Genomic DNA, 26,171 nt, shown 5'->3' with positions numbered 1-26,171 from the left:
CTGCCTCAGTAGAATGTTAGTTTCCCTGTGTTGAATGATGTATGTGAGGAGACTGACACTCAAAGGCTGACTTCAAATTCTTCTGTCAAAGTGTATATTTTTTTCTGTCATCTGTGAAAAGCAGATTTTAAAAGGTGGGTTTACAAGCATGATTTATGACACCAGAAATATTTGGGAAGCTGATCTAGCTCTAGATTTCAACATATAGAAGGAAACTGTGAAGAGTACAATGTATAAATGCACCTTCATCATGATTAGTTGGGCAAGTAGTCATATAAATACGTTTTTGTTTTTAATGAGGTTGCTGTTTTCAAATCGGACAACAATTTTTTGGACCAGACAGACGCAGAATAAAATTACAGGTGAAGATTAAAGAGAAAGTATATCCACAAACTGGATTATAACCCCTAATAACCCCCCCCCCCCCATAAAAATCCATTTGTGGTTATGAAGCTATTTTAAGCAATGTGGCAAATCAAGAAGTGGCTGACTGTTTCACCTCAATTGATCACCAAATTAAATTGTATAATTTGATATGAAGCACGTAATATGACATGAACTGCGATGCCATCAGTAGCTAAGGATACTGCCTTGCTAATATGGAGCTTGGAGTTAAAATCGGGAGATATTTATACTCTTGTTGTCTTCCTTTAGCTCCCTTTGAAGTATAGGCAGTGTCGTTCTGAACTGAGCAAATGAATGAATAAACAAAGGTTATCCTGAGGGCAATTAGCGCAACATTTGGCCTCCTCTTCCACCACAGTTGGGTCATTCATAGCTAAAGCCCAGAAGAGATTTTGATTATCTATGCCTTTGTGATGTTGATACCAATCTATGGGTCATAAGGGGAATTAGAAACAGTGATTCTCTGCACAGTAACGGTAACTCGTCTTCCTATCAGGGCCTGACTTCATTTACAGTACAACGACACAAGCATTCACATTGTCCTCTTTGCAGCCCAGATGACGCATGACAAAAACAAAGAATGACAAGTATTATTAAAATCATGAGCTCCTTAAGACTTTCATAATCTGTATGTGGGGAGAAATGCTGCAAAGATGTGACACACACCCTAAGTTTAGTGTATTTATCAGCTTAACATATGTTTAATATCGAGATGAAGACTCAAAATGAGTTATGAAACAAAAGTATGAATATTATAAGTGTCATAAAAAATCTAAATGGACAGATCTGATAGTCTGTGTGCTTAGTCACATAATAATAACCAGAACAGTGGAAAGAGCAAGGAGGTCTTTCCTAATATCACACCAAACTGAGTCAGTAAGGGAGCAGACACACACACACGCACTTCTCCACAAGGCCACCATTGTATCTGAGGAATTGCCATGGCTACTGCCTGCGAACTGTAAGCCTTTTAGAATTATTCATCTCTACCCTGAGCACCGCAGAAAGCTGCTCACTTTACCATCAATCCGCCTTGCACGAAACACAACATTGCTTTCATTAGCAACTACAGGAATTTCCATCTGGCTGAGAATTAATTAAAGTCGAATTATGGACTGCAGCAATTTTGGACAACCCAGACAAATTCAGCAACACCCATGGAGGCTAAGAGTGAATGTGGCCTTGTTACTGGGCATGCAAGAGGTTAGCAGGGCCCCTTGTCAGTGACACGAGTGATGGGGATGTTTAGCGATGAGACACTCAACAATGTGATCATCTATACAACCGATTATCTCCACCACAATTGATGCTTGTAGGGGTTTAGGGGTATTTGTTTACCTTCACATGCCACTGTCAACACATGATGGGTAGGTTCTATAAAAGTCAATGTTCCGCTGATGCAGAGTGGAGCTCAGTTATCAACTGAGAGACTTGATGACAAGTAGCTGTCATATTAAATATTGAAGATTCTTCTTTAAAAACTACATTATCACATAATAATTTGATTTCATTGACACACTGTGGGAAAACAAAGAATAATTTTTGATAATTCCGATTTTTGTGTCTTGCTGACACCAGTTCGAAAGATGTACCGGTGTTAAGAGAGTGGACATAAATCACATATCAAGTTCATGATGATCCAGTTTAATGGTGTTAGTGTAATGGACAATGGAATGATACAGAATAACTGGAAATATTGTTGCCTGTGAACCAGCAAAACATAAAACATCATTGATTAATAAACCCTGGTCTCAATTACACAAAACTGACAATCAATGAGGTCCAACCTTACTGATACAGCTAACGTGACTAGTAGCGACTTGCTAGCAGAGTTGATGGAAATCATGACTAAGTCGGGGGAGACCAAGGTATTACATTTTATAGTAAAGGGGGGGAGGGGGTGTTATGGTAGTAAAGAGTCGGAGTTGGGCGAAAAAGTATTACAAATTTGACGTATTACACACAGAACACAAAAAGATGGAGTGATGTTTGCTAATCACATCAAGAGAAAATTTAGCATGACTTCAGGTCAGAATATGTCAGAATAAGGCTCCCAGGTCAGCTCTGATGAAACAATAATACTTAAAAAAAAACAACTGCTGCTTTTAATTTGAATGTAAGATCAGAGTGATATTGTAGGCGAATGATCCAGGATCTGTCCTGATGAGACACACATGCTGCCGATTCTATTACTGTTGTTGTGAAAACCGCATATGAATTTGTTTATATGGTTATAATTTAGTTGCTTCATTTTTGGAAAGAAACTGTCAGTCGGTTATTGGAACCGATTGTGGCATATCTCTATTTCTCATAGTTATATATGAAGCTTTAAATGGCCAGTCCTGTTAAGAATGTATTTCTGTCTATCCCCAATAGAAAAGTATCAATAGCGGTACTGATTAAGGATCGAATTGTTTGGTAGTCTCAATAATGATACAGATATTAATAAAAGTTAATGATCCCTATCCTGATGCATAATTGGAACAGCTGCTGAAATACACAAGCCAAACACAAGGAATAAAAACAAGACTTTTTCCCATCAGCTTTTATGAGAGACACTTTTCACAGGAAAAGATAAATGCAGTTACATTAATCAGATTACAGAAAAATGTAATGTAATATTGTGATTTCTACCCTGGAGTATTGTATGATAAACAACCTGAAACTATAATGCAACAACCGTGTCTTTGTCAGTAAGGGACGCTGGCAGAGACAATGTGGCCACTATCAGCCTGTAACGAGAAAGCCCGGACAAATAAGAGTCACAACAGGCCAGCAGGGAGGCTCCGCTATCAGGCCTGGGACCAATCCAGTTCCTGTCCCCTCCACCGATGCAGAAAAAGTAGGTCTGAATGGGACCCAAACCCAAGCAAGGCGGCAGAGACATTCAATGCCAGAAAAGCTAAATGGCAAACTTTTCCCTGGAGGGCACTCAGTCCAGGTTCAGTTTCACTTATTAGTGGTAGTCAAGGTACTGGTTGCAAGTAACCAGCTCTAGCGAAATCTTGAGTGACATTGTGTCACATGACAGCCATCGAGAATTTCCAAGCTGTAAGAGCGTTGTAGTTGTAATAACAAAATGGGCGGTGTAACAGATGTTTTTGTCTATTTATTATCAATTCCAGATTTGTTCTAGGTTGTAATTCACTCCACGTTTTCTGGCAGACACACTGATAGGAGAGAGCTTCACAAGAGTCCGTTCTTAATTCTTACAGGATGTTGTCCATGTAGGTCAATCGCTGCTTGTTTTTACCGTCATAGGTGATCAGGAAGCCTTGACGGAGCTCTGCAGATCAAAGACACGGCTTAGATTAAGAAGGACACGAGTGTGTAGCTAATAAATTGAATCAAACACGTAATTCCCAATTGAATGTTTACCTTGGCAACCACCTGTGGCCTGGCAACTCCTAGCCAATCACAAATCTGATTCCTGTGGGCCCGAACAGTGACAAGGTCACTTTCCCTAAAAGGGACACAGTGAGAAGGAAATGTGTCACATACACAATTTATGCAAATAATCTAATAATTAATGAATTCAATGTAAAAATTTACCAGTTTATGTCACTGAGCAGGGTCATGACATCATCCAAAGTCTCTGGATCAATGACATCATCGTAGGTTAGCAGCATCTCATACATCTGGCTGGCTGTGGTTTTTCTGATCTGGAGTTAAAGGAAGGAACTTTTTCAACTGCACTTGTCTTTACACAAAGCAATGCAATGTAGCCATATATCACAATAATATATACGAGAATTTTTGAAGATTAAAGGGATCATTCGGATTGTTTCATGTAACCATCCATTACAACCCCACTTCAATAAAACTGGAATATCCCTTTAAAGATACATTTCAGCGGCATATAAACATGGTGAATTTTGGACACTAAACCCGAGCAGCTGCAATTTTTTTTTTTTTTTTTTTACTCAAAATTACCCTTCGTCAGTACACGTTCTGAGGCTGGGTGAGTGTTTGTGACTTGAGCATTTACCACAGGGAAGGGGTGGCAGAGTAGCATCAGCAGCTGGGACAAAACCCTCTTCCTCACCTCACCCTGGAACTGGATCAGGCCACAGAAGCTGGAGAACACCAGACAGCACACTTAATATCGATGGTTCCCTCTGCCTCTGACAAGCAGTTTATTTTTAAAGTACGACCAACACTCACACAGATATCGTGGCGCACAGCTTGGTAATGTCTTTGGATTTCTTGATTTCTTTGCAAAGATCCAAAAGCTCAACACAGAACTGGTGACTTGTTAGACAAAGGGAGAAAACATAAGCTTTCACAGATTATATCTACATTTAAAATAAAGGTGCAGCGACACTCACTCCTCTTGTGTGGTGAAGATCTCAAAGCAGCTGTTCGAGAGTATCTGACTGAGCATCTTAAGAAAAGGAATAGATACCCTAAAAATAGACAAGGATATATTGTCAGCTACAGATATGTAATGTAGCATGTTCTATTATTCCCTGGAATTTATTAATCAATGTATCAATAAACTTATTAGCCTACCGAGAATTAGTAAACGCAACCAAGAGTGAGCGATGCAAAACATATCTGTCTCGGGTGCAAAGGTCACTAATTACATTAAAACATCTCGTAGAGTGAAACGGGGTGTTTTGTTGTGTGTACCTGTCATTGCGGAGATTGTCTTTTAAAATGCTTAACAATGTATTTCCAAACTGCTCCAGTTCAGCGTTATTTTCCTGGATCCCTCTCAGATAGTCAAACAACCACTGGGAGGAAAACCGGACCTGTATGGGAGCAGCAGAGAACAGTGACTACTGTGGGGCAGCAGGAGCCTGATGGGTAAAATAGTGGGTAATAGAAGAAAAATATTATCAAGGTTAGGCTGTATATGACTGTTTATCAAATGTTCTTCCAAAATAAAACTAGAAGGTATGAGTACAGAACAGATTGTGCAATGCATCATTAAATCAGCAGCTACCAAAAACGAGAGGCAAACCAAATGCCCGATAAAAGTAAAGAAATTGACAGTAATAACAAAATTACTGTTGCAGAAAAACTGACTCTGATTATATCATTCAACGGCAGGAAATGGGGTCAAAACTTTCATCAGAACAGCACAGGATGCTATGTATTAAAGGTCGCAGGGGAACTGTGGCTGATTTCCTCATCTGCACTCTCAGAAGATTTAACTTTTCATGGCTATTTCAAGCATACAGAAATAATAAAACCAAAAAGTGTATGTATAAATAACTCTCTCAGAACTTGAAAACCATTTCTGGTTGCAAACCAAATCATTTTTAAAGGTCTTGGGACTGGCTAAGTTTCTGCTGTTGCTTTCCCCTGAGCTGTGAAGGCTCTCCACACTAAAGCTAGTCATTTAAGAGATTCCTGGAAAGCTAATAGATGCTTTAGCTCATTCTGTGTGTGCCTGTGGTGTGAGAATGGTGATCTTGGCCCAAGTAGTGATGCAGTCTTGGCTCATTTTCCTACATGTAGCCCTGTATAAACATATCAATCATTTCCGTCTCTGAGGACGTATGTTTGGAAAAGAAAGGCCTGGAAGAACAAGAGGTAAAGTCCAAATGAGAGCCAGATTCCCTTGGCGGAAATACGTTTGGGTCACCATTAGTGGAGGAGTTCAATTCATGGATCTCACTACTGCTATTATAACATGTTTTTATTGATAATATCCCCAAACAAAGTACATTAAGAATGACTGAACCCTTGCAAACAGGTGAGTGGACAGGACAGTGGAGATGACGGGATGGGTTGTCCTGGAGGGGCCCCAAGCTAACCTCCCAAAAGATGGTTGAGTGAGGGGTCAGAGTGGAGAGTATGGATCGAAATTCTTGCTGGCTAGTATCACATGGTTCGAACCAGACTAGTTGGTTTTGAGTGCTTCAGCTTTGTCTTGTCAAAGTTACCAAGCACAGGATGGAGATGATCAACACAGCTTGATAGGTACTGTTACAATTCATCTGACAGTCATTCTGGAGAGAGTGAGGCCCTGCTAGACTACAGAGACTTAATTAGAGAAACGGCTCCCCCTGCTGGCCATTTGCTCCTAAAAATAACATCCGTGTGCTGAATTTTCCACATTAAAAAATAATATATAAATAAAATTAACAGTCGAGCCTGGCTGTGGACAAGAACTGCATTTCTATGATTAAATGATCTGTTTGGTAATGAAACACAGAAGACACTACTCATTAATTCTTAAATATGTACTGCTAAGTAAAATCTTCCTTGAGTAACACATTCCATTAAAAACAAAACAATGAAAACACAACACATTTTGGGGTAATTAAACCCCAAATAATCTTCATTAATTCGCTATACCCTAATACATACAACATGCGTTTTGCGGCCCGTTATAAAAAAAAAAGCCTACTACTCTCCCTTTTATGCGGTTTTCACTGTGAAACAAATCCATAAATAATTATTAGAAATGTAGCGGGAGAGTCATGCCAGCTGCCACTAAGGTGATGAAGTCGTTGAGTTTAGATCGGGGTTCAGTCAACAAAGCTTTCTCATGTCCTCTGTGAGTCAGCATCATTATTTGCCAACAGTCTGTACATTACACTGTTCTACACCCTGGTAATTATTCTATGTCATCAACCTACTGTGGATTGGGTGATCCCTCCCACAGACAAAGTGAGGCCCATCAAGGTGTGGTACTGATACTGGGGCAGTCCCAGCAATTGGGTGATGTACTGGAAAGCTTGAGATGGGGCCTTCCAGTCCAAACTGGTTTTGGTCTCACTGGAAGACACAGTTGGAGGATGAATTAGTTTACTTTGGCATACCTGCTACTTTGTGTTTATTGTTTCATACACAAGTGTCATGAGGAAGTGTGTCTGAGTATGTGATTCTTTGACTCTGAGGAAGACCGGTGTATAAAGATGTTGCATGAGCCACTATAATGAAAGTGTTGTAAATTCTGTATAATTATTAAGTATTGCCCCTACAAAGAGAATATTCTGCGTCTTACCTTAATATTACAGGTACACTGCTTTCAGTTTGTACCAGCACAAAAAAAATAAACAAACAAACAAATTAACTGTAAAAGCTGCAGTTCAAAGGTGATTAACTCACACAGGAAATATGTTCAGCAGCTCCTCTCGGTGGGGGATGTGAGGTACTGCCGGCTCTGAGTAGTGGAGGAGGTGCAGGAATATATTGCCAGCATGCGCTCGATAGCGGTCGATCCTCTCCGCTGCCTGCTGAGCCAGGTGGCACATCATAGCCTTCACTCTGCATGTGGAGTAATAGGAGTGACACAGTCAGAAAATAAAGAAAATAAGAGCCATAATCTTTATTCATATAACCAGAAAACCACACTGACATAAACAGCCTAATACTTCACATGATCAATCTGTTTGAAAAAGCCCAAAGGTGACACTAGCTTTGAATATCTGGTTAGATATTATTTTTTTTATATATATAAACTAGATTCAATTCAAAAATAAAACAATTTTATAATATTTTAAATGTACTGGTCCTTCATTAAAACTGCAAAACTCACGTTTCCAGTTGGAGTGACTTGGGCCACACCTTAAGACACTGAAGTAACACCAAAGATTACTCAAGCCAAGAGCAAACAAGTCTGAGACTGACTGACATTACAAGTTTTTTAGGACACGCGACACAGTGTGCGAAGTTCTTCTAGGGTGAAGCTACTCACTGGTCTGGTAAAAGGATCTCTGGAGCACTGCTGGTCAACAGGACAGTCACATCCATCAGACTACTCATTGCTGCCTCTCTTACCCTGATGAGAGCGACAGAAAGATGATCGTGAGCTCCAGTCCCTTTTACATTGACTGACACTGGTCGTCATATATGTATTAAAGCAGATACACCTATGATATAATCTACTAAAAACTGCATTACTAAGGATTCACATGAACACATTTGAAATATAAATCATATTTTCCATGTCACTGACTTTGCAACTTTATGGTCAAATCAGTGTAATGGTTGCACAACTTGTTGATGATAATCAGGTCATTCATTCAGTAATACTCTTGAACAGATGAACAGGTGACTGGCTTAAGATTAAGAATGAAGGAAGTAAAAAACTAATTAATAGACAGAGTGAAAGACGCAGCCTGTCCCATGTTGTGAGGACGAGGGACAAGCCTGGTGACATTCCTGGCAAGTAGGTAAGCATTGCCTTAGGCTACCAGTCAGAAAAGCATGTATGTCATGTCTTTGTGTCCAAGGGTGGGGGGACAGAAAAACACCACAGGCCTCAGGCAGCGGAACATTCTCAGTACCTGGGGCATATCAAAAAAAGCAGGTGCATTAAGCAAGGATGTTAACTCACCAGGCTCCTACGTCCCCCCTGCTGTCTGTGGTGTAGTCATTCATGCAGTTGAGAAGAGTGTCGTACACCGCCCCCACGTTCTCCGAGCATAGAACAGAGTCTGGCGAGCCACTGGCACAGACACCCGCATTTATACACACTCTAATAGAGAACAAAAAGAAAATATGTTCAAGCCAAGTCAAAAACTCAAACTGAGGACATATCAAATGATATGAAGGAATAAGATTAAGTAGGATTTTTAGGAAAGATGGAAAAAATATACTGGGTAGACATGTCATTCAGGTCTTGCAGGTGTACTTGTTTATCTTAGCAGTACAACCTAGTAAAGCTAAGACAGGTGATGAAAGATTTAAGCCTAAATAAAACAAGAATATGGAAAACTGGTTACTCACTGAGCAATAGCTCTGACTGCATCTCTCCTTGCCTCTGTAAATGTCTGCTCCTTTTGACTGACGATACACATCTGCTGAAGGCCGCCGAGGATCTAACAAACACAGCAGAAGCTTAACCAATACACTGCGCCAGTGAGACGCCATATTACTTGAAAACACACATGCTTTAAACACACCTGCTTCAGTTTGCTATGGAGCATAAATCTTGGCAGGCAACCCAGGGCGAGGGCAGATCTGGAACACGTGTGCAACTGTGGACTCTTTAGGCCTTCAGTGTATTGAGATACCAGGACATCTACATGAACACACACACCAACAAATTTGTATATAGCTACCTGAAAAAGGACATTGAGAGAGAGAGAGAGAGAGAGAGAGAGAGAGAGAGAGAGAGAGAGAGAGAGAGAGAGAGACTGATGGAGGATCTCGGCTGTCCTTCAAGAGTGGCACACTGCTTTGTCATTGCATAAATGTGCCTGTGGGATGCTGCAAGGTTTTTCCTGTGCCAAGTTAAATGCTGGGGAGGGAGGAGTTCTTGTACTTGGTAAGAATGTGTACTTTGAGCTGCCAGTGTGTGACAAGTTTAATCAGGAGATGTCAATCCCAGGCCTGAACCAGCTGTAATATATTCCCAAATCTGTTTATCCTAACCACCACAGCTAAGTTCATGGCCACAGTTAAACCTGATTATAACCCTGTCCCTGACAACAAGTCTGTAACCCTCAAACTGCCCTTTGAAGGTGGCTCAATAATTGAGAACTGACCAAATTGCCCTCATCTGATTAAGTGTGCTCACTAGGTGGCTTTAAAACTGGAACAGGGCAAACACATTCTTGTGTTTAAGACGTCACAGAAAATGACATGAGTGAATTACATCTTACTACAACCATGACTTACCTAACCCTCCCCAACCCCTCAACCAATTCTAAACCCTGCCATTTATTTAATATCAGGGCTCTTTGTTCCCAGGGCAAGGAAGGAGCCCAGATGTGAGTGATGGGGATGTAATGGTTAATAAGTGATAATTGGACTAGGAAATATTTAACTCACTCTGCTTCTCTGAGTCAGCCTGACCAGGCTGGGCTTGGTAGAACTCTTCACACAAGGCAGACAAGGCAGATACTACAGCAACCTGCAGGCAGAGGGAGGATCTACTTTAGTAGCACATGACATTTTGTTTTTCAGAAAAAAAGAGGCAGTACTTTATTACATATACAATTATCTGCAGTCGGCAAATCTCTTGTTGTAAAATAACAAATTTAAAACATACTCAGCTATTCCAGCTACTGCTTTGTATTTCTTTGCCGATGAATGTATCGTACTTTAATATCGGTTTACCATAGCTGCACCCTTTGCACTACTTGAAATGGTGTCGTCAATCAGCCACTGCCAGCCAGCTGAAACCCACAGTAAAAATATTAGAGATCTTCAGTTCAAATGCTGAATAAAACACCAACTTTAAAAAGCATAATAATATATTAACTGCAACACAAAATGACTCACTGATTACGGGGTCGTTCTTAAAAGGCATTTTGGACAGCGACAACTTTTCTATAAGACTGCACACTGGAAAAAACAACAACAATGTTATATGTAGACATTCTTGTTTACTGCAACATTTTAAATTCACGAAGTTCAATTCCACGATTGAATTCTAATTTCTAGACTCACTTGCTGGCCTCATCAGCTCACCACCAAAACCCCTACACACACACACACACACACACACACACACACACACACACGGAAAATTATATTTATTTGTTTACCATTCTGCAAGCAGAACACAAGAGAATAATTTCTTTCAGCCTACCTGTACTGTTTTCTATCTTGTAGCTGAAAATGTCAACAAATGAAAATCAGTGGAAACAGTAGACATGCTGAAAACAGTATTGTTTGAGATAATGAGGTACACTTACCGTCTGATGAATGTTTTTTAATGCATCAACACATTCTGGGGAAATTATGTCAACCACAGATCTATTGGACAAATGGAGGAATGCATTTAAAGCACACATGTATAGAACAGAGTAGAAAAAGGACATCTAATTAGCTACAAGTAGAAAATTCGGATTGCCTCTTTTTTCTTGACATTAGCTGCACCTTCTGCAAGTTCGTTGAGCCACAAAAACAATATTGTACAGTCAACAAATAAAAAGTCAAGTGTCTGGGCTACAATGTTTCACTGAGTTGACATTCTCAGCCTACCTGTTTGTTTGAAGGCCCACTTTGTACAGTGCGTGAGTGATTTCTGCACATGCCAGGATGGCTCCATGACGACCATGAAGGTCAAGGGCCACCGCCATGGGTAACAGCTGTGGCAAAACTGAAAACGACCGTACAAATAACCAATAATTATTCTGTTCGTTTCAAAAATATCATACAAACAGGTATGGTGACATTGCTCACCTGTAGTTGCCATATAATCAGGAGCTTGAGGCGTCAGGTTGTGGAGTGCCTTGGTAGCGAGCTCTCGGATCGCGCTGAAGAACAAGTGTACGAGTCAAATACACAACAACTATACAGATTCCTTCGTTCGTTCGTTATGAAAACAGGAGAACACAAACACTTACCCATCCCAGTGGTTGATCTTCATGGCGATCAAGTGGTCAATCATGGCTTTGGTATACTCTGGAAAACTAGCTATATAAACACTTTAAACAAACAAAAAAAGATCCATTTGCCAAGCCACTGATGACAACCATGAAAAGACTGATGCATTTTTATGTTGGTATAAATTCCTTGATTACAATCCAGATGTGAATGCTCAGAGAATGTTTTTACCATACACACATTCTTAGCAAAATGACCAAAAAATAGACTGCACATATTCAATAATAGAAAAACTCTCTTTATTTTTTGATTCCATATGGAAACGATTATATTGAACCTACATCTTTTAGGGTATCATAACAAAAATCCTGTCCAAATAGCTTCGATTGACTGCCAGTGAATAAAAACACAATTTCTTACCTAATGTTCAAATAGCAGTTCTTGAGATTCCCAACAGCATAATAGTCAGCTGCAGTTAAGATTTCAATGCCATGAGGAAATGTCTCCTATTGAGAAACAATTTAGAGACTTTTTTCAGTGCATTTCAAGACTTCTTTGTCGTTTAACAATGGGCAGATTGGAAATACTGGGTTCCCAATTCAAGTAATGACGAAGGAGTGATTTATGGGTGTAAAACTTTTAACAAATCAAGTGTTTTCTGCTGCCTTGTAGCTATACCAGAGGGCTATTCCCTAACTTCAGACATGTTCACAAACAAGTTCAAGCAGGACGTGTACATTTGGCACCAGCATATAAACTTAAAATCACAGTAACTGTTAGTCAGAACGTATGCGCAGTCAATATCATAGTCACCAACCTGTCTGCCAACATTTTCCTGGAAGGCAGCCTGGGACGAATAGAGACATAAAAAAATGAAATTCTGTCATAGAAACAACAACTATAGAAAAAGATTAAAGCAAATGTAGGATGTTGACCAGAGAACTTACAGAAGCAGCTTTGCGACAGTTGACGGTTCGATCAAACACAGCTGTGACCAGCAAAGCACTGCAGAGAAATCATAAAGGATGTATTAGAAAATATATTATGTGTCTCAAATTGTCCCCTGGGTGCAATGATTCTCTGATAGAGAATTGGCATCAAAAGAATGAATGCTGGTGAAAACATTTTCCTTCAAAGATGCTGTGAGGTGAGGCTGTGTTTAGAGGAAGCATTTATTGTCATTGTACAGCGATATGATCATATTAACTATGACTCCTCTGCAGTGCTGGAACATATCTATCTATTTGACATCAATATCCCTTCATTCTTCAATGCCTCAACAAGTCTGAGAGTGGTATGTGCGTGCACGCATGCGTCAGACTGTCTCCCCTCCCTATCTCACTCACTCTCACACACACTCACACACACACACACACACACACACACACACACACACACACACACACACACACACACACACACACACACACACAACCTCCTAACAGCAAGATCCTGGCCTTGAGCCGGACAGTTTGGCTTTACAAACTGTCCCTACACCGAGGGCTTCAAAATAAAAACACAGTCCTGATGGCTGATATGATAGTAATGACTGATATGATAGAGATATGATACTCTAGATAGCACCCTAAAGGATAGCCCAACTTGCTACAATCAAAAAGTACACACTGCATCTGCGTAAATAAGCAGATATGAGTCAAGTGTTGATGTGTGTTTTATGTGCAATATGCATTTGCAAGTCACCAAATTTACAATATTGAGTTCTCTGTGACAGTCAGGCTGTGATGAAATGAGCAGGATCCAGCTTGTAGAGGCATTGCTCCAAACACTGACCGAAACTTAAAAGCAACAAGCGAAACCTGGCAATCCTGTAGGCCAGGGAGGAAAAGGGCGGGTGTTGTCACTATTACTGATGTAAATGCTATACACAGTGGTTCAAACTGACTCTGTAGAGCTGGTCTGCACAGTCAGTGGGCCACAGGTTCATACATGCACGCCGAGAGAGGAGAGATCAAGAAGGAGAGAAACCGTTTCTATTCACAAAGACAACATGATAAGAGGATACTGCACCCTTTCTCCTCTGTAGTCATTGGTGATTGACATAAAATTCTACTGTTAATCATTTCTTTTGAAAAACAGCATCAGATTTTTCTCACATCTGATGAACTGATGAATCTTTGTCTTTTGCAGCCTAGAATAGGGCTGAGCCAAATACCATGAAACTTTTGTGTTAATGACCTGCGAAAGGTCCAAGCTTCACCTGTATCAACATTTGATAGAATTCAGTTAACATTGATGAAGCAATCATTAGTCACTGAACATTTTTTTTTGCAAGCACGATGGCTCAGCAGTTTTCAGGTGACTATCAAACTCTCAATGGGTTTGCGACAAGTCATTTTGTTTGGCAGATCTGGCACTTGAGTTTTTGCTGCAAATTTGGAGGCTATTCCAGACACTTGGCTTTTTCAACATCTTCCCTGTGTGGTATTCTTGAAGCCTGGCTGTGGAGCAGTCACTTGTCAACAGCAGGTTGAGTGCATTGCTGGTAACTTCAGATGAGAGCTGCAACTCACAAAACTATTAAGTTTAAGCTCTGTCTAAGAATAAGTAATGATAATTCCTACTCTGCATCATGAATACTATGCACAATGTTGCACCAGTACTACTGCCTTACTTGGGATGATTGATTTAGCCAATTGAAAAAAGGAAAGAAAAAACACAACTGCCTGAATACTGATTTGGGCATCGATCGCCCTACAGCATTGGGTCAGCCCCAGCCAATCTTTGTCCAGTCTCTAAAACAAAACTAGAAAGATAATGCAACTCTATCACCCTGAGCCCCCCCAAAAAATTTTAAAAATTATATATATATATATATATATGTGTGTGTGTGTGTGTGTGTGTGTGTGTGTGTGTGTGTGTGTGTGTGTGTGTGTGTGTGTGTGTGTGTGTATAGATATATATCGATATATAGATATAGATAGAGAGAGAGATAGAGAGAGAGAGAGAGAGAGAGAGAGAGAGGGAGAGGGAGAGAGAGAGATAGACATTAAATATCTTTTATAAATACATAATTTTTACTGTCAGATTTGACGTATTTTGGCAGGTACTGCACATTATTCAGGTATCATTTTCACATTCTCACAAAAAAATATCTATTGAAATGATCATGAAGTTATTTTTGTGGGGATCTGTACCAAACAAAAATGTTTCTTTTTAAGTCTATAGAATAACTATACTATACGAAATCACAATATCAATCAAATACAGCACCTCTTGTGATTTGGATATTGCATTGGATGAGGCTATAATTTGATTTCAACAAAATTTCTACAGATTGTTCAGCCTTATTCATATTTAGCCCTAAATATAATATGTATTATATATACACTTGTCTGCATGTAGTATTTCTAATAAAGAAATAACCTGCAACAAAACCCCAATCCCAATGAAGCAATCAAGCTACTGATGTAAGAAAACTTATTTCACAACTGATTTTCCAGGTCATTGGAGGCCAGGATGAATTAAGGGAAAACAGTGGAACTTAACTCAGTCAGGCAGGATAAACAGGAAAAGGTTAATCAAACACAACAGACCAGCTGGCACCATCACAGCTTGGCAGTTGTGGGAAATGCATGCATTTAAGCGCAGACTTATTTGCAAAGTCAATTTCAATTAGTTATGTTTTAAAAATGCTTACGTGCATTATTCTAAATAGACAAATGTCCTAGTTGAACATGTACAACGCACTGAAGCTTACTTCAACATGTAGCACTAGGGGTGTCATAATAAGATCAGTACTGACAACTCTGACAAAACCCCTAAATGGATATAAAGATGAATTAGACATTATCATCATTATGTTCATACGTGATACATGAATTTGTTGGGCAGTGATAATCGTAAAATGAACATCTGATATCCTGACAGCCCTAGAAGGCACACAAATGGCACAACAATGCATCTGTCAGTCACATAAGGACATGCAAGACTGATATGGCACTGAAAAACTGGTTTGCTTCTGTGCAAATTTTAATACTAATGCAGTTCCCAGTAATTGCATTTTGCTGCAGAGTTGCTCAATTACAGCTTTTCACAGTTATCCCTGTATGTGGGAAAATGTCAGCAAAACTTTAAAGGCTGCAGCTCTATTCATGTTTGATTAGTAATTTCCTCCTTTTCAGGAAATGGCAGTAATTATGTTGCTTTTATTTAAGGCACTGTGGAGTATTAGTTTTGCATTAAAACCACTTGCAACAAACCCAAGCTGGACAGTGTCAGGAACTATTTTGTAGCTTTAGTCTATTCTCTATCTGCTTTTAAAGAGATTATATTTGAGGGCTACCATTCAACACAAGCTTCATTAATGTCACTTATACAGTCAAACTCAATCGATCGATCAAACAATCAATCACTATAAATACATTTTGGTATAGTTCTACAAATCTGAGCATGTGGGTTGAATGGGAGTTTACTAGTCAGTTTACCTGGCGAGTTGATTAACGAATGGCTTGAGCTCCTGAGGTTCGTAAGCTCTGGCGAAAGCCCAACACACATAGCAAGCAGCATCACGGACGTTAGAACCAACACTGCACGGCCCCCTCTTCTCGTCATAGGTCAGTGACTTGATAATGAGTGGCACAACTGCAAAAGAAAGGGATTCATAGGTACTTAGATTTGCTCTAAAAGGGAAACGGAAATCACATGGTTTGTTAAATAACTTCCAAAAGCTTCCATCCAACAGCAGTCTACAGCAACGTATTAGCTTTCTTCTTCTACATCGTTTTGTTGACACAAAAAGGTTTCACTAAATGTAATCAACACCAAGCAGATGGATTGCAAATGTCACGTTCTCTGTCTCATCCATTTGCTGTTGAACATGACTTGAAGTTCGATATGTTGACTGAATCATCTTAGTAGGAACTAAAGAAAAAGGTGGTTATGGTCATTTCCTACAAAAGACACTGACTGATCTGGAAAGGGGAGTGACATCCCCCACCCCAACACATCATGTAAATCATCGCTTGAGGCTTGACTAATATCAGGTACATTGATGTTGCCTGAGGGCCCTGCTGTTTGGACTGAAGCCCCACCCACTGGTGAGACAACACCTCGGAGAACTCACCACACAACTAATATCACTAAGTACAGCACGCACACGCATGATCGGCCGCATTCACACACACACACACACACACTCTCTGAACTCCTAGCACACATCCAAGGGAACATCCTGACCATCCACTAACATTGGCTGCGGACCGTGGAGCTGCGCTGCTAGCCAAACACTGAGGGAAGGACACTTTTGCTACAACCAGAGCAGGTAAACAATTTTCAAAAGTCATATTTAATAAGCAGTGTTAAGTTACATTTACTTTCAATTTTACAATACTTTGTTGGAGTTGTTTGGTTACTGTCATTGGTTTGCGAAGGTAAAAGTTAATTGCGGCTAGTTCATAATATATTTAGGAGAGACTTCAGTAATGCACCTGTTACCTGTGATCCACTGCCTGCACTGCCATGACTAATGCCTAGAAAATGCTGATTATATCTTGCTTCCACAGAGGCCCTTCTAAATTTGTGATATTTAAAAAAAAGTTAAACATTTTTGTCTGAACATTAAAAAAGCAAAAATAAATAACCTCAGCTAAAGTTCAAACATAATTATAAAAGAAAAAAAACAACCTAAAGAAAGAAAGATTTTAACTTGATTATATTTATGGTGGAGAAACAGTTTCTATTAAAAAAAAGAAGCATTTTAAAAACCATTTCAGTTCTGAAAAAAGGAGTGGCTTTGCACGTTATTTCATTGTGTAGAAACTTGAGTGACAACTTCTTGCGACAGTGCACGACGAGCAGGTTTCTCCATGCAGCACCCAGCAACACTTAACTTGCAGCTTTAGGTGATGTTTAATTTCAAAGCGGTACCTGAAGCGTTTCAGATGCCACCTACTTCCTGGTTTTGCAAACACTAGTGGTTTCATCTATTACTGCTTTTCATGGTTGGTCCATTACTTCAAAACAGAGTGGAAATGTGTGACAACTTTAAGGGAAAAAAACAGTGAAAACATGATAAAAGCAGATACTTTTACTCAGGGCAGAAGGGTCACTGAATGGTTACATGAGAATGAGAATGATGCATTTTTTGGAGGGGTATTGATGTGTTCGTACAGTACCTGACACAATCAGCATTATAAAACAGCAAATGAGGGAATATCATATCTTATGAAAGAATGGAGTTCCTCCCTCCAGTGTAGTTCCAGAGACCAGCGAAACTATACCCAGCTGTACTGAAACTGTACTGGTGGCCCAACACCTTACTAAGACACTTAATTACCCTTTTTCCTTAAATTTGTCAGCCGTCTGCATCTCCAGAGTTGGTGAGCTCATCAAATGATGAATGAGAGCTGAGTGCATCCCGCAGGTGTAGTCATGGGAAGCAAGTGGCTGGTGGTTCCCACGCAGACAGCCCAGAGTTTAGTAAGGCTGAGAGGGAAAGCATGCCTGTGCATGCCCTCCAGGTCTGTGTTACTAAGTGTCTACTCTAACCAACACTTGCCTACCAAGTGACATAGTGGCTCACCAACTTAGGAAGACAAATGAGTGACCTCAGAGGGAACAGGTGAACAGAGTAGGCCGTGTACACTAGAGACGTTTTTAGGCTTCCGCAATCAACCAGAAACACACTAAAACCGGAGTGCACCGATGCAAAACAAGCTGGTAAGGTTTTGCATACACTACAGCAGACAGCTTTCCAAATTTAACTATTTATCTGTTTGGTATCTCAGTTTGGGTCAACAGTTGCAGAAATACATTAGCCTGAGGGTGCAGTGTTCAGTGCAGTTAGAGATTTTGAGCGACAAAAGTAACACTTCCACTGAGAACCACTCTCCAACTGAACAAGCCAAACAACTCTACCAGCATACCAGTCAACTCGGAGAGAATCCGGTACAAAGATTCTGAAGTTGCTCTTATTAAGTATTTGTTAAAGGAGAGGAATGTCAAGAAAATCTAATGAAAAATGCTCTATTTTTCCAGTGAATTTGCAGCAGAATCAAGATGGACACTGTTCAAAAACGGAAGCCAAAAAGGCCCCACTATATTCCCAGACCACCAGGCAAGCCATTCAAGTACCAATGTTTCCAGTGTCCTTTCACCTGCAATGAAAAGTCCCATCTCTTCAACCACATGAAATACAACTTGTGTAAAAACTCCATCTCCCTGGTGTCACAGAAAAATGAGCAAACAGCACGACATGTCAAGGCTGCTACAAAGGGAGTCCCTATCAAATCTAAGGACTGTGTAAGCTCTCAGCCAGAGGCTCATGCCAGTCCTGAGAAACAAGGAGGTGAAGAGAACAAAGCTGAGATGAGAGATGACATGGAAGAAGTAGATGTTGGGTGTGACAGTCCAGTCAATAACGATAGCCAGACAATGACAAAAACAAATGAAGTTCCAGAGAAAAAGAACAGGGAAAGCAGTGAGGCGAAGTCTCTGCCTCGCCCATCTGCCTTCTCCCTTGTCACACCCAACCGAGATGGAGCAGAGACCTTCAAGTCATCTGTGCCACAATCAGAGGATTCGCAAGCTACTGTTCCCACTTTTGAGCGGCCAGGCTTCCCATGGGGCACTATTCCATCATCCATTGCCTTAAAACCATACAAGTCTCCCTTAGTTCCTGAATTCTCGCCGTACCTCCTGACTGACCGGCCCCCGTATACACCATACTACCTCCCAGGAAACCACAACCCAAATGAACAAAATGCTTCTTCTGTCGGGCCAGAGTTTTTGAATCCCCAGAGGCCAGTGATGCCACAGCCTATCGCCCCTTCTCACCCTTCCCTCTTCCCCCCATACCCATACAGATACTGCCACCCTATTCATCCAGGACCCCCCTTGCATTACAGCTTGTACAGACCCCAAGAGCACTCAATGCCGATGACAGGATCAAGATATTTGTCTTTTGATTGGTATGGCCACACTTTTGGGCCAAAGGAATATGACTTATACATGCATTCACATGCCGGTCACAATAGTATCAACACAACAACACAAGAGGACATCAACCACAGGCAGAATGGAGACAAGGCAACCAGGCGGAGTCCAAAAGAGGGCTGTTCAGCCTTGGGCTCCCCTGACAGACCCAGCCGTGGACACAACATGCAAAGAGACACAGAGGCCCCTCACTACACCAACCTGGATGAGCCTCAGAACACTCCCCACCGCGGACACTCGTCAACAACTATTCAACACCTTCCAATTGACTCAAGACGTGAAGATTCTGCCGAAAGCTTGCTGCAGTTAAGAACTCTGCATGTGGATGGAGGGTAAGAATCATCCCTGTCATATATTTTAATGAAACATGACAGAAACAAGGGCTGAGCTTAAAGATGGCACAATAATTCCTTTAAATATTGAGAATCAAATCACAAATGCAATAAAATCAAAATAATAAAAATAAAATGCATTAAATAATGCAAATTAACCACTTATTAGTAACAGCAGTCAGTCACTTCGCTTTTTCATTTGTCGTGTTTTTCAGAGAGAACAGCAGTCATCCCAGTGTTCTTGAGACAAGTCCTGACACTGCATCCGAACAAGGAGATGAGGATTATGGTGATGACCTGGCACCCCTAAACCTCTCCACAAAAAACCAGGACAAAGAAAACAATCCATCTGACCACAGACTGAGTGACTCAGACACAGAGATACTAAAGGGGGAAGAATTGCCTCTAAATCTCAGCCTTCGCTCATCGCATGTAAACTCTGTGCACAGCCTCACTTCAGAGAATCTTCAGCAGAGATTGGGGAGAGAGCTGGAAGAAGAAATGTGCGACCAGAGACAGACAGCAGCGCTAGCACTCTGTCAGCTCGCCATTGCAAGCTCCGCTGCCTCTTCGTCACGTGAATTCAAAATTGCAGAGGGGCTCTCGAAAGATTCCACAGAACCTGGAAATCCTGTCTCGCCAGAGAAGATGAAACAACAAACCAAGACAAATGCAAAAGGCATGAAAAGAGAAAACAGTGGCCAAGCTAGGAATAATTACCATAAACCAAACAAGAGAGCAAAGGTGGCAGGGCGGGCTTTGAGGAGGAGGCCTCGCTGTTGCTGAGAATTGAACTCTGACTAATACATTTGGTCGCGACAACAAATCTCGAAAACAATCTCCTCTTCATCCCTGCAAGCCTGCATGACAAGATCAACTTCCTGAACATGTATGTTAAAATAAGCACTGATTTTGTAAATGTCCTCACAGGAAAAGATGTGACTACAGCACTGTAACTATGTCAACCGAAAAAGAAACCAAATAAGATGCAAAGAATTGTTCAAACAGGGATGTGTATTTTATATCTTGTTCTCACACTTGATTAGAAAATAAATGTTTATAAGCTGTGTTTATATTTAAACCTGGACAATTTTTTCAATGTAGAAAGATGATTATTGTAAATATAAACACTTTGAATAAAGAAATGACACAAGCATGTAATGATTTTTACCATTTGTCAATCTGGAGGGCAGAAGCAGGCCCCTCCTACCAAGTTCTGCCAGGGCCAGGCAACCTCCATGCCAAGTGTTGTCAGTTTCTTGAAAACTTAAATGAACACACACACACACACACACACACACACACACACGTCAGGACATAGAACCATGTGTTTGCAAAAGTTCTCCCTGTCTGAATGGTACTTTGATCATGAGTGAGAACGACAGCCAATGTGACGCTACCTGAAGCAGTCCAGCACTGATCCAACCACCTCATCTGCCAGCTCCTTAGGAAGCCTCCCAGTCACTCTCCCAATGCTAGAGGGTTTAAAAAAAAAATAGTACATTGTCAAAAATAAATTCTTTGAAATATTTGCAGGATTGACAGATAAGATGTAAACAATTTGTTACCCCTTCGCTGCAGACCATCTCACAATTGTTTCCTTATCTTTCAGTCCAACCAGCAGATGTTCTGTAAAACATATAAATTTGACTTCCTAGACTTGAGTATTGAACTGCAAGGTGATGACAAATTGAGTGGAAGCAGAAACTGACCGATAACTGTTTCTAGTTCTTCAGGAATATCATAGTGCTCCTGTTCTTGTGTCTCCATTTCAGGAGGCGCTGTTGCTGTGACTACAGTAGTGTGGGACATAGAAAGGTTGGCTCCTAGGGACCTGCTTCCTCTCTGGTACCTGAAAAGCAAACATACAAACATCCCAATAAAGAAGACAGGAAATGTGTTGCAACACATGAAACTTGGCACTGCAGAGAACTAGTTTGAAAGATATTCATTAATTCTCATTGCAGTGGGGAGCTGCACCAGAAGCTGTGTTAGTGTTTCACTATTAAGACATTGTGATGGTATTGTTTTAAACTATAACCTATACATTATAAAAACTTACAGTTTTAAACACATTAATTTTTAAAGTTTGAGTCAGCTGATTCATTTAAACTGGAGTCCTTTTATAAACAGATATAAACTGGCTGTTCATCTAACCTCCACGCTGCCAGGCGTGGCTTCAGGAAGGTGAGGCCAAGTTTCTGGATTAGTTTGACACCAAGCTTCCTCAGCATGGCCTCTCTGCTCTCTGATAGATGTTTTTCTTCCAGACACTGCAAAATTGTAGGGGCTGAGAAACAAACACCACATTGTTTGTTTTTAATATAGAAAATAAACTCCCAATACAGTATGTAGCCATAACGGTGAGTTGATTAGCGTGACTATGGAAGCAGTTTTACAGTTTTTAATGGAAAACATCATCTTATGTCTGCATTCAAATGCTTCCCTTCTGGTATAGGACATTTGGAGTCGTTTGGATTTCACTAACCTTTAATTCCAAATGCAAAACAAGCAACAAATAGACTTCAAATGACTTAAATCAAGAAGATTTAGTATTTTAAGACCAACGTGGAAATGAGAAAACAAGGGTATCAACAATCAAGAACAAAATTATTTTTACTTTAGTGCCAGCCAAGATGATCTATGATGAATTACACAACAGATTATATTATAAATAGTTAAGTCCACAATCTGCAGAGCCCACAAAGTTGCTCCGCAAACAGTGACCACCTACCATACTGCAAGAGGTCCTCTCGTTTTCCGTGTTTGAAAATCGTGGCCTAGTGGATACAAATATAAGGAAAGATGATTGTACGATTCACTTCACTGACAACAAAGAACAGAGCTTTCTAAACATGTTAGTCAAGTTTATGTGCAAATGTGAATGTTATGTACTTGCTTTAGGGCTGATTACCTTAGCTGACAGGAAGTAGTTTCAAAGTACCCTTCTTTATCAAAACAGTTGAGCGTGAAATTAAACCAAGAAGCATCAATTTAAAAAAAAACATATTTTACTAGAATAAAGTGTACTGAATTCCTGCCTTATGTGCAAAAGACCCATTTTACTTAAAGCAGTGTATTACACTAACAGTGAATCAACAGTTCACGCACACAGCAGGTGCATTACACACCTGCCAAAACCACGAGGCAAATACCAGTCATGTCAGTTCTTGTAAACTACCCTCTGCAGGTTTTAATACAAAAGCGCACAGTAATTAGAATTTGTCTTAAAAAAACACTTAAGAATGTGTGTGGGTGTGTGTGCACCTCCAATGACTTATGTACTGTATGTGTTTTTACCAGAGACTGCAGAGCACCATCGAGCACCATGATGTTACTCAGTGAATCGTCATTTGTTTGGGATATGATGGAGACGCTCCAGTCCAAAAAGTCCCCAAGGTGCTTCTGTTTTACATCAGGACGCGTCACGAACCTGCACAGTCACGAACAATGGGGAAACAAAACAGTTTAAGAGGAGAAGCCTGCAGATACCAAGAAGGATATTTTAAAAGACAACTTCACCCTCTGCTGGCTAAATAAAGTCATAAAAAGTCACCATTTTTTGCTTGAAATAATAATACGGTTGCACGTAAAATTTGACATGAACTTAGAGTTTAAAATTTAGAGATGTTGTAATTTGTAAATGGACTCAATTTTACATAGCGCTTTTCTACCTTAGCGGTACTCAAAGCGCTTTACAGTGTCATCTCATTCACCCATTCACACACTGATGGTGGAGGCTGCCATGCAAGGCGCCAACCTACTCATCAGGAGCAATTATGGGTTCAGTATCTTGCTCAAGGACACTTTGACATGGTCACCAGGGTCAGGGATCGAACCAGCGACCCTTTGGTTGCTAGACAGCCACTCTACCCCTGAGCCATGCCACCCATTGTAGATCAGATGCATAGCCGGATTCTACTCTCCTGACTCAGCACAAGGATTCCACGCACCTCTTAAAATTCAACCAACAAAATAAAACTTTTGTTGAGGACTAGAAGACCAACTACTTCGATTAAATATGAAAAACACTGTAAAAAAGGATGAATATTTCTGGACCAACAAAGATCCTGAGTTTTTTTTATTTGAACTACACCACACAAAGATAAAGGAGTACAATATATTTATGCACTTACTTTGACACCAACACAGATGCAGCATCCCTGGAATTATCACAGACACTCAGATACAACTGCAAGCAAGCACACAAACAAACAAAAACTGCTTTTAACATGCACAAGGCTGAATAAAGCTTACTTCAGAAGTTAAAATGAATTCTCTTTCATCTGTTTCTCTTATCTTTTGATAGGAAAGGGAGTGTAATGAGGATTTTGGGGAGGGTTATAAATGATTGATTTAAGTACAATAACATCAGAGCTCAAACACAAGCAGGTGCTTTCTTGTAAGTTAAGACATTTCTGACAATATTGTACCTAAAAAAGATATGGACGGATACAAACCCTTAAAGGGACCGTCGGACCTGTTCCTCCAACGTTTTAATAGCAACACTGTATCAACATTATCATGGTACCTTTGTGATTGCTAGAATGCGGTCCATGATGGGTTCTCTGGTCTTGCTACCATCTGACTCCAAATGGCCATCGAGACGAGACAGGTCAAAGGGTATGAGGCAGGTCATGGACAGCCACAGCAGCAGCATGTAACGAGTTTCCCAAGTCTGTAAATGCAGTAAATGTTTGGTAACATTAATAACAAATACAACACACACCAAACACATAGGAGGCAAGTGCTAAATACCACCTCTCCGTCATGATTACTTTACCTCACTGTCTTTGGGATCCTGCCTGGACAGCAAATCCAGAACCGGCTGCATATCAGCTACCTCATGCGGGAGAAGCTGCATGAAGCGTTTATAGCCTCGCACCTTATAAGAAATATAAGCAAATACAAAATGAAAACTCCCCAGGGCCTGTTATTACACACAAAAACAATCTTTGCAGTATAAAAGCTGTTACAGGTTTTATTCCATGCTGTGTGGCCTGACAGGTTTCCACAGTCCCTGCAGACAAGGCATCAGTTGACATATTTGAGGCTGACCTTGCAGATAATGTAGAGGAACTTGAAGCCCAAATGAACCAATGAGGGGGGAGACTTTTCACTCCTAATGAAGTCCAGTATCATATTTATCATCCATTCTAAAAGACAAATGGCATGAATAGAGGCGTTTAGTATGTGCATTCTCAAAATTATCCACAGCAGAACAAAGTGGATTTGAAAATGATTGGCAGGCTATACCGAGATGTGGGTCCAGCAGATGAGGTTGCTCTTGATACCGGTTCATTATCACTGTGGAAAGAGACAGGCGGAGAAAAATTAACGTAATTTTATCCAAAATTTTTAAAGGGTTGGTGTTTGTGTGGATGACTGCCTCACCCAAGAACCTCTGCGTGGCGGACTCTTTCGTCACCGTGCCCCCATGGACCTCCGCAAGACTGGCGATCAGCTCCTTGGTCTCCCTACTGTCACTGAAGCCACTCAGCACACAACTTCTAGCAACACTGTCCGAGTCTTCCCCTTCACCCCCGGAACACCCATTCTCCGTCTCAACAAGAGTCATTCTGTCGGACTTTTAAATAACGTCTTTGTTGAAGAAGCTAAACATTTGGTGTTTGAACTTACGGACCTACTAGCTAGCTAATATTAGCATGTACGCCAAAGAACATTACACAAAGTGGGAAAAGACGACAGCGAAATAATTGAAATTACAGCTAAAACACCGTGTTGTTTTAGAAAGAATGTAGGTTGCAAAAAAAAACTGCTGCAGGTAAAGTTAAATGAATTCTTCCCAACAAATCCTACAACCATTATTCCTATTTTCAGCGATGTGATGCTCCGGCATCAACTACACCCTCGCGCTCCGCCCCGCCCCAGTACGGCAAGTGCGAATGTACAAATAAGGCACAAACAAGAAGTTTGTTCTGAAAATGTCTAGCAGAAGCCACTTTTTGCTTTAACATGTAACATAATTCACGTTCAGGAAATATTGTAATACTGAAGAATAAAAACAACTTTTGAGTGATAAGAGAAAAGAAATGACATGAAATGTATTGATACACCGTAACCATACATCAAGAAATAGTTAAATAATAACAAAATGGTCGGACAGGAATTCGAAAATATGAATGTAAAAATTACATGTCCAAAAAAACAACCCAGAAACAAACTGCGTCATATGGTACAGCATGTTAGGATAGGAAGAGTGACAGAGTTGCCTCAGTTCAC

At 40.4% G+C, this 26,171-nt stretch overlaps 2 protein-coding genes across 2 annotated transcripts; one reads left to right on the top strand and one right to left on the bottom strand.

Moving 5' to 3' along the window:
• Nucleotides 1–2,040: 2,040 nt before the first annotated feature.
• On the bottom strand, nt 2,041–25,812 carry tbcd (tubulin folding cofactor D). The gene is made up of 39 exons (XM_086184617.1): nt 25,323–25,812; nt 25,185–25,235; nt 24,987–25,084; nt 24,712–24,813; nt 24,460–24,606; nt 24,065–24,120; nt 23,229–23,361; nt 22,663–22,708; nt 22,086–22,218; nt 21,641–21,780; nt 21,497–21,557; nt 21,329–21,403; nt 21,100–21,194; nt 16,089–16,245; nt 12,591–12,648; nt 12,461–12,490; nt 12,064–12,149; nt 11,664–11,744; nt 11,500–11,573; nt 11,299–11,416; nt 11,010–11,070; nt 10,904–10,926; nt 10,762–10,793; nt 10,594–10,656; nt 10,429–10,487; nt 10,141–10,222; nt 9,270–9,388; nt 9,094–9,185; nt 8,702–8,842; nt 8,060–8,143; nt 7,471–7,629; nt 6,999–7,137; nt 5,038–5,159; nt 4,734–4,811; nt 4,570–4,656; nt 4,394–4,481; nt 3,958–4,067; nt 3,784–3,868; nt 2,041–3,691 (listed from the first exon to the last, which is right to left on the bottom strand). The coding sequence occupies exons 1-39, from the start codon at nt 25,504–25,506 to the stop codon at nt 3,671–3,673; spliced, it is 3,570 nt and encodes a 1,189-aa protein (XP_086040743.1). The 5' UTR covers nt 25,507–25,812; the 3' UTR covers nt 2,041–3,670.
• znf750 (zinc finger protein 750) lies at nt 16,747–21,101 on the top strand. The gene is made up of 3 exons (XM_086184618.1): nt 16,747–16,924; nt 18,640–19,928; nt 20,144–21,101. Exons 2-3 carry the CDS (start codon nt 18,661–18,663, stop codon nt 20,712–20,714), a joined length of 1,839 nt encoding a protein of 612 aa, XP_086040744.1. The 5' UTR covers nt 16,747–16,924; nt 18,640–18,660; the 3' UTR covers nt 20,715–21,101.
• Nucleotides 25,813–26,171: the final 359 nt, after the last annotated feature.

Source organism: Aulostomus chinensis, chromosome 18, assembly GCF_037954235.1.
Source record: "Aulostomus chinensis isolate RoL2024-O1b breed Wild chromosome 18, RoL_Achi_v1.0, whole genome shotgun sequence".
NCBI classification, from domain to species: Eukaryota; Metazoa; Chordata; class Actinopteri; order Syngnathiformes; family Aulostomidae; genus Aulostomus; species Aulostomus chinensis.
This window is presented reverse-complemented; position numbering and strand designations above follow the sequence as displayed.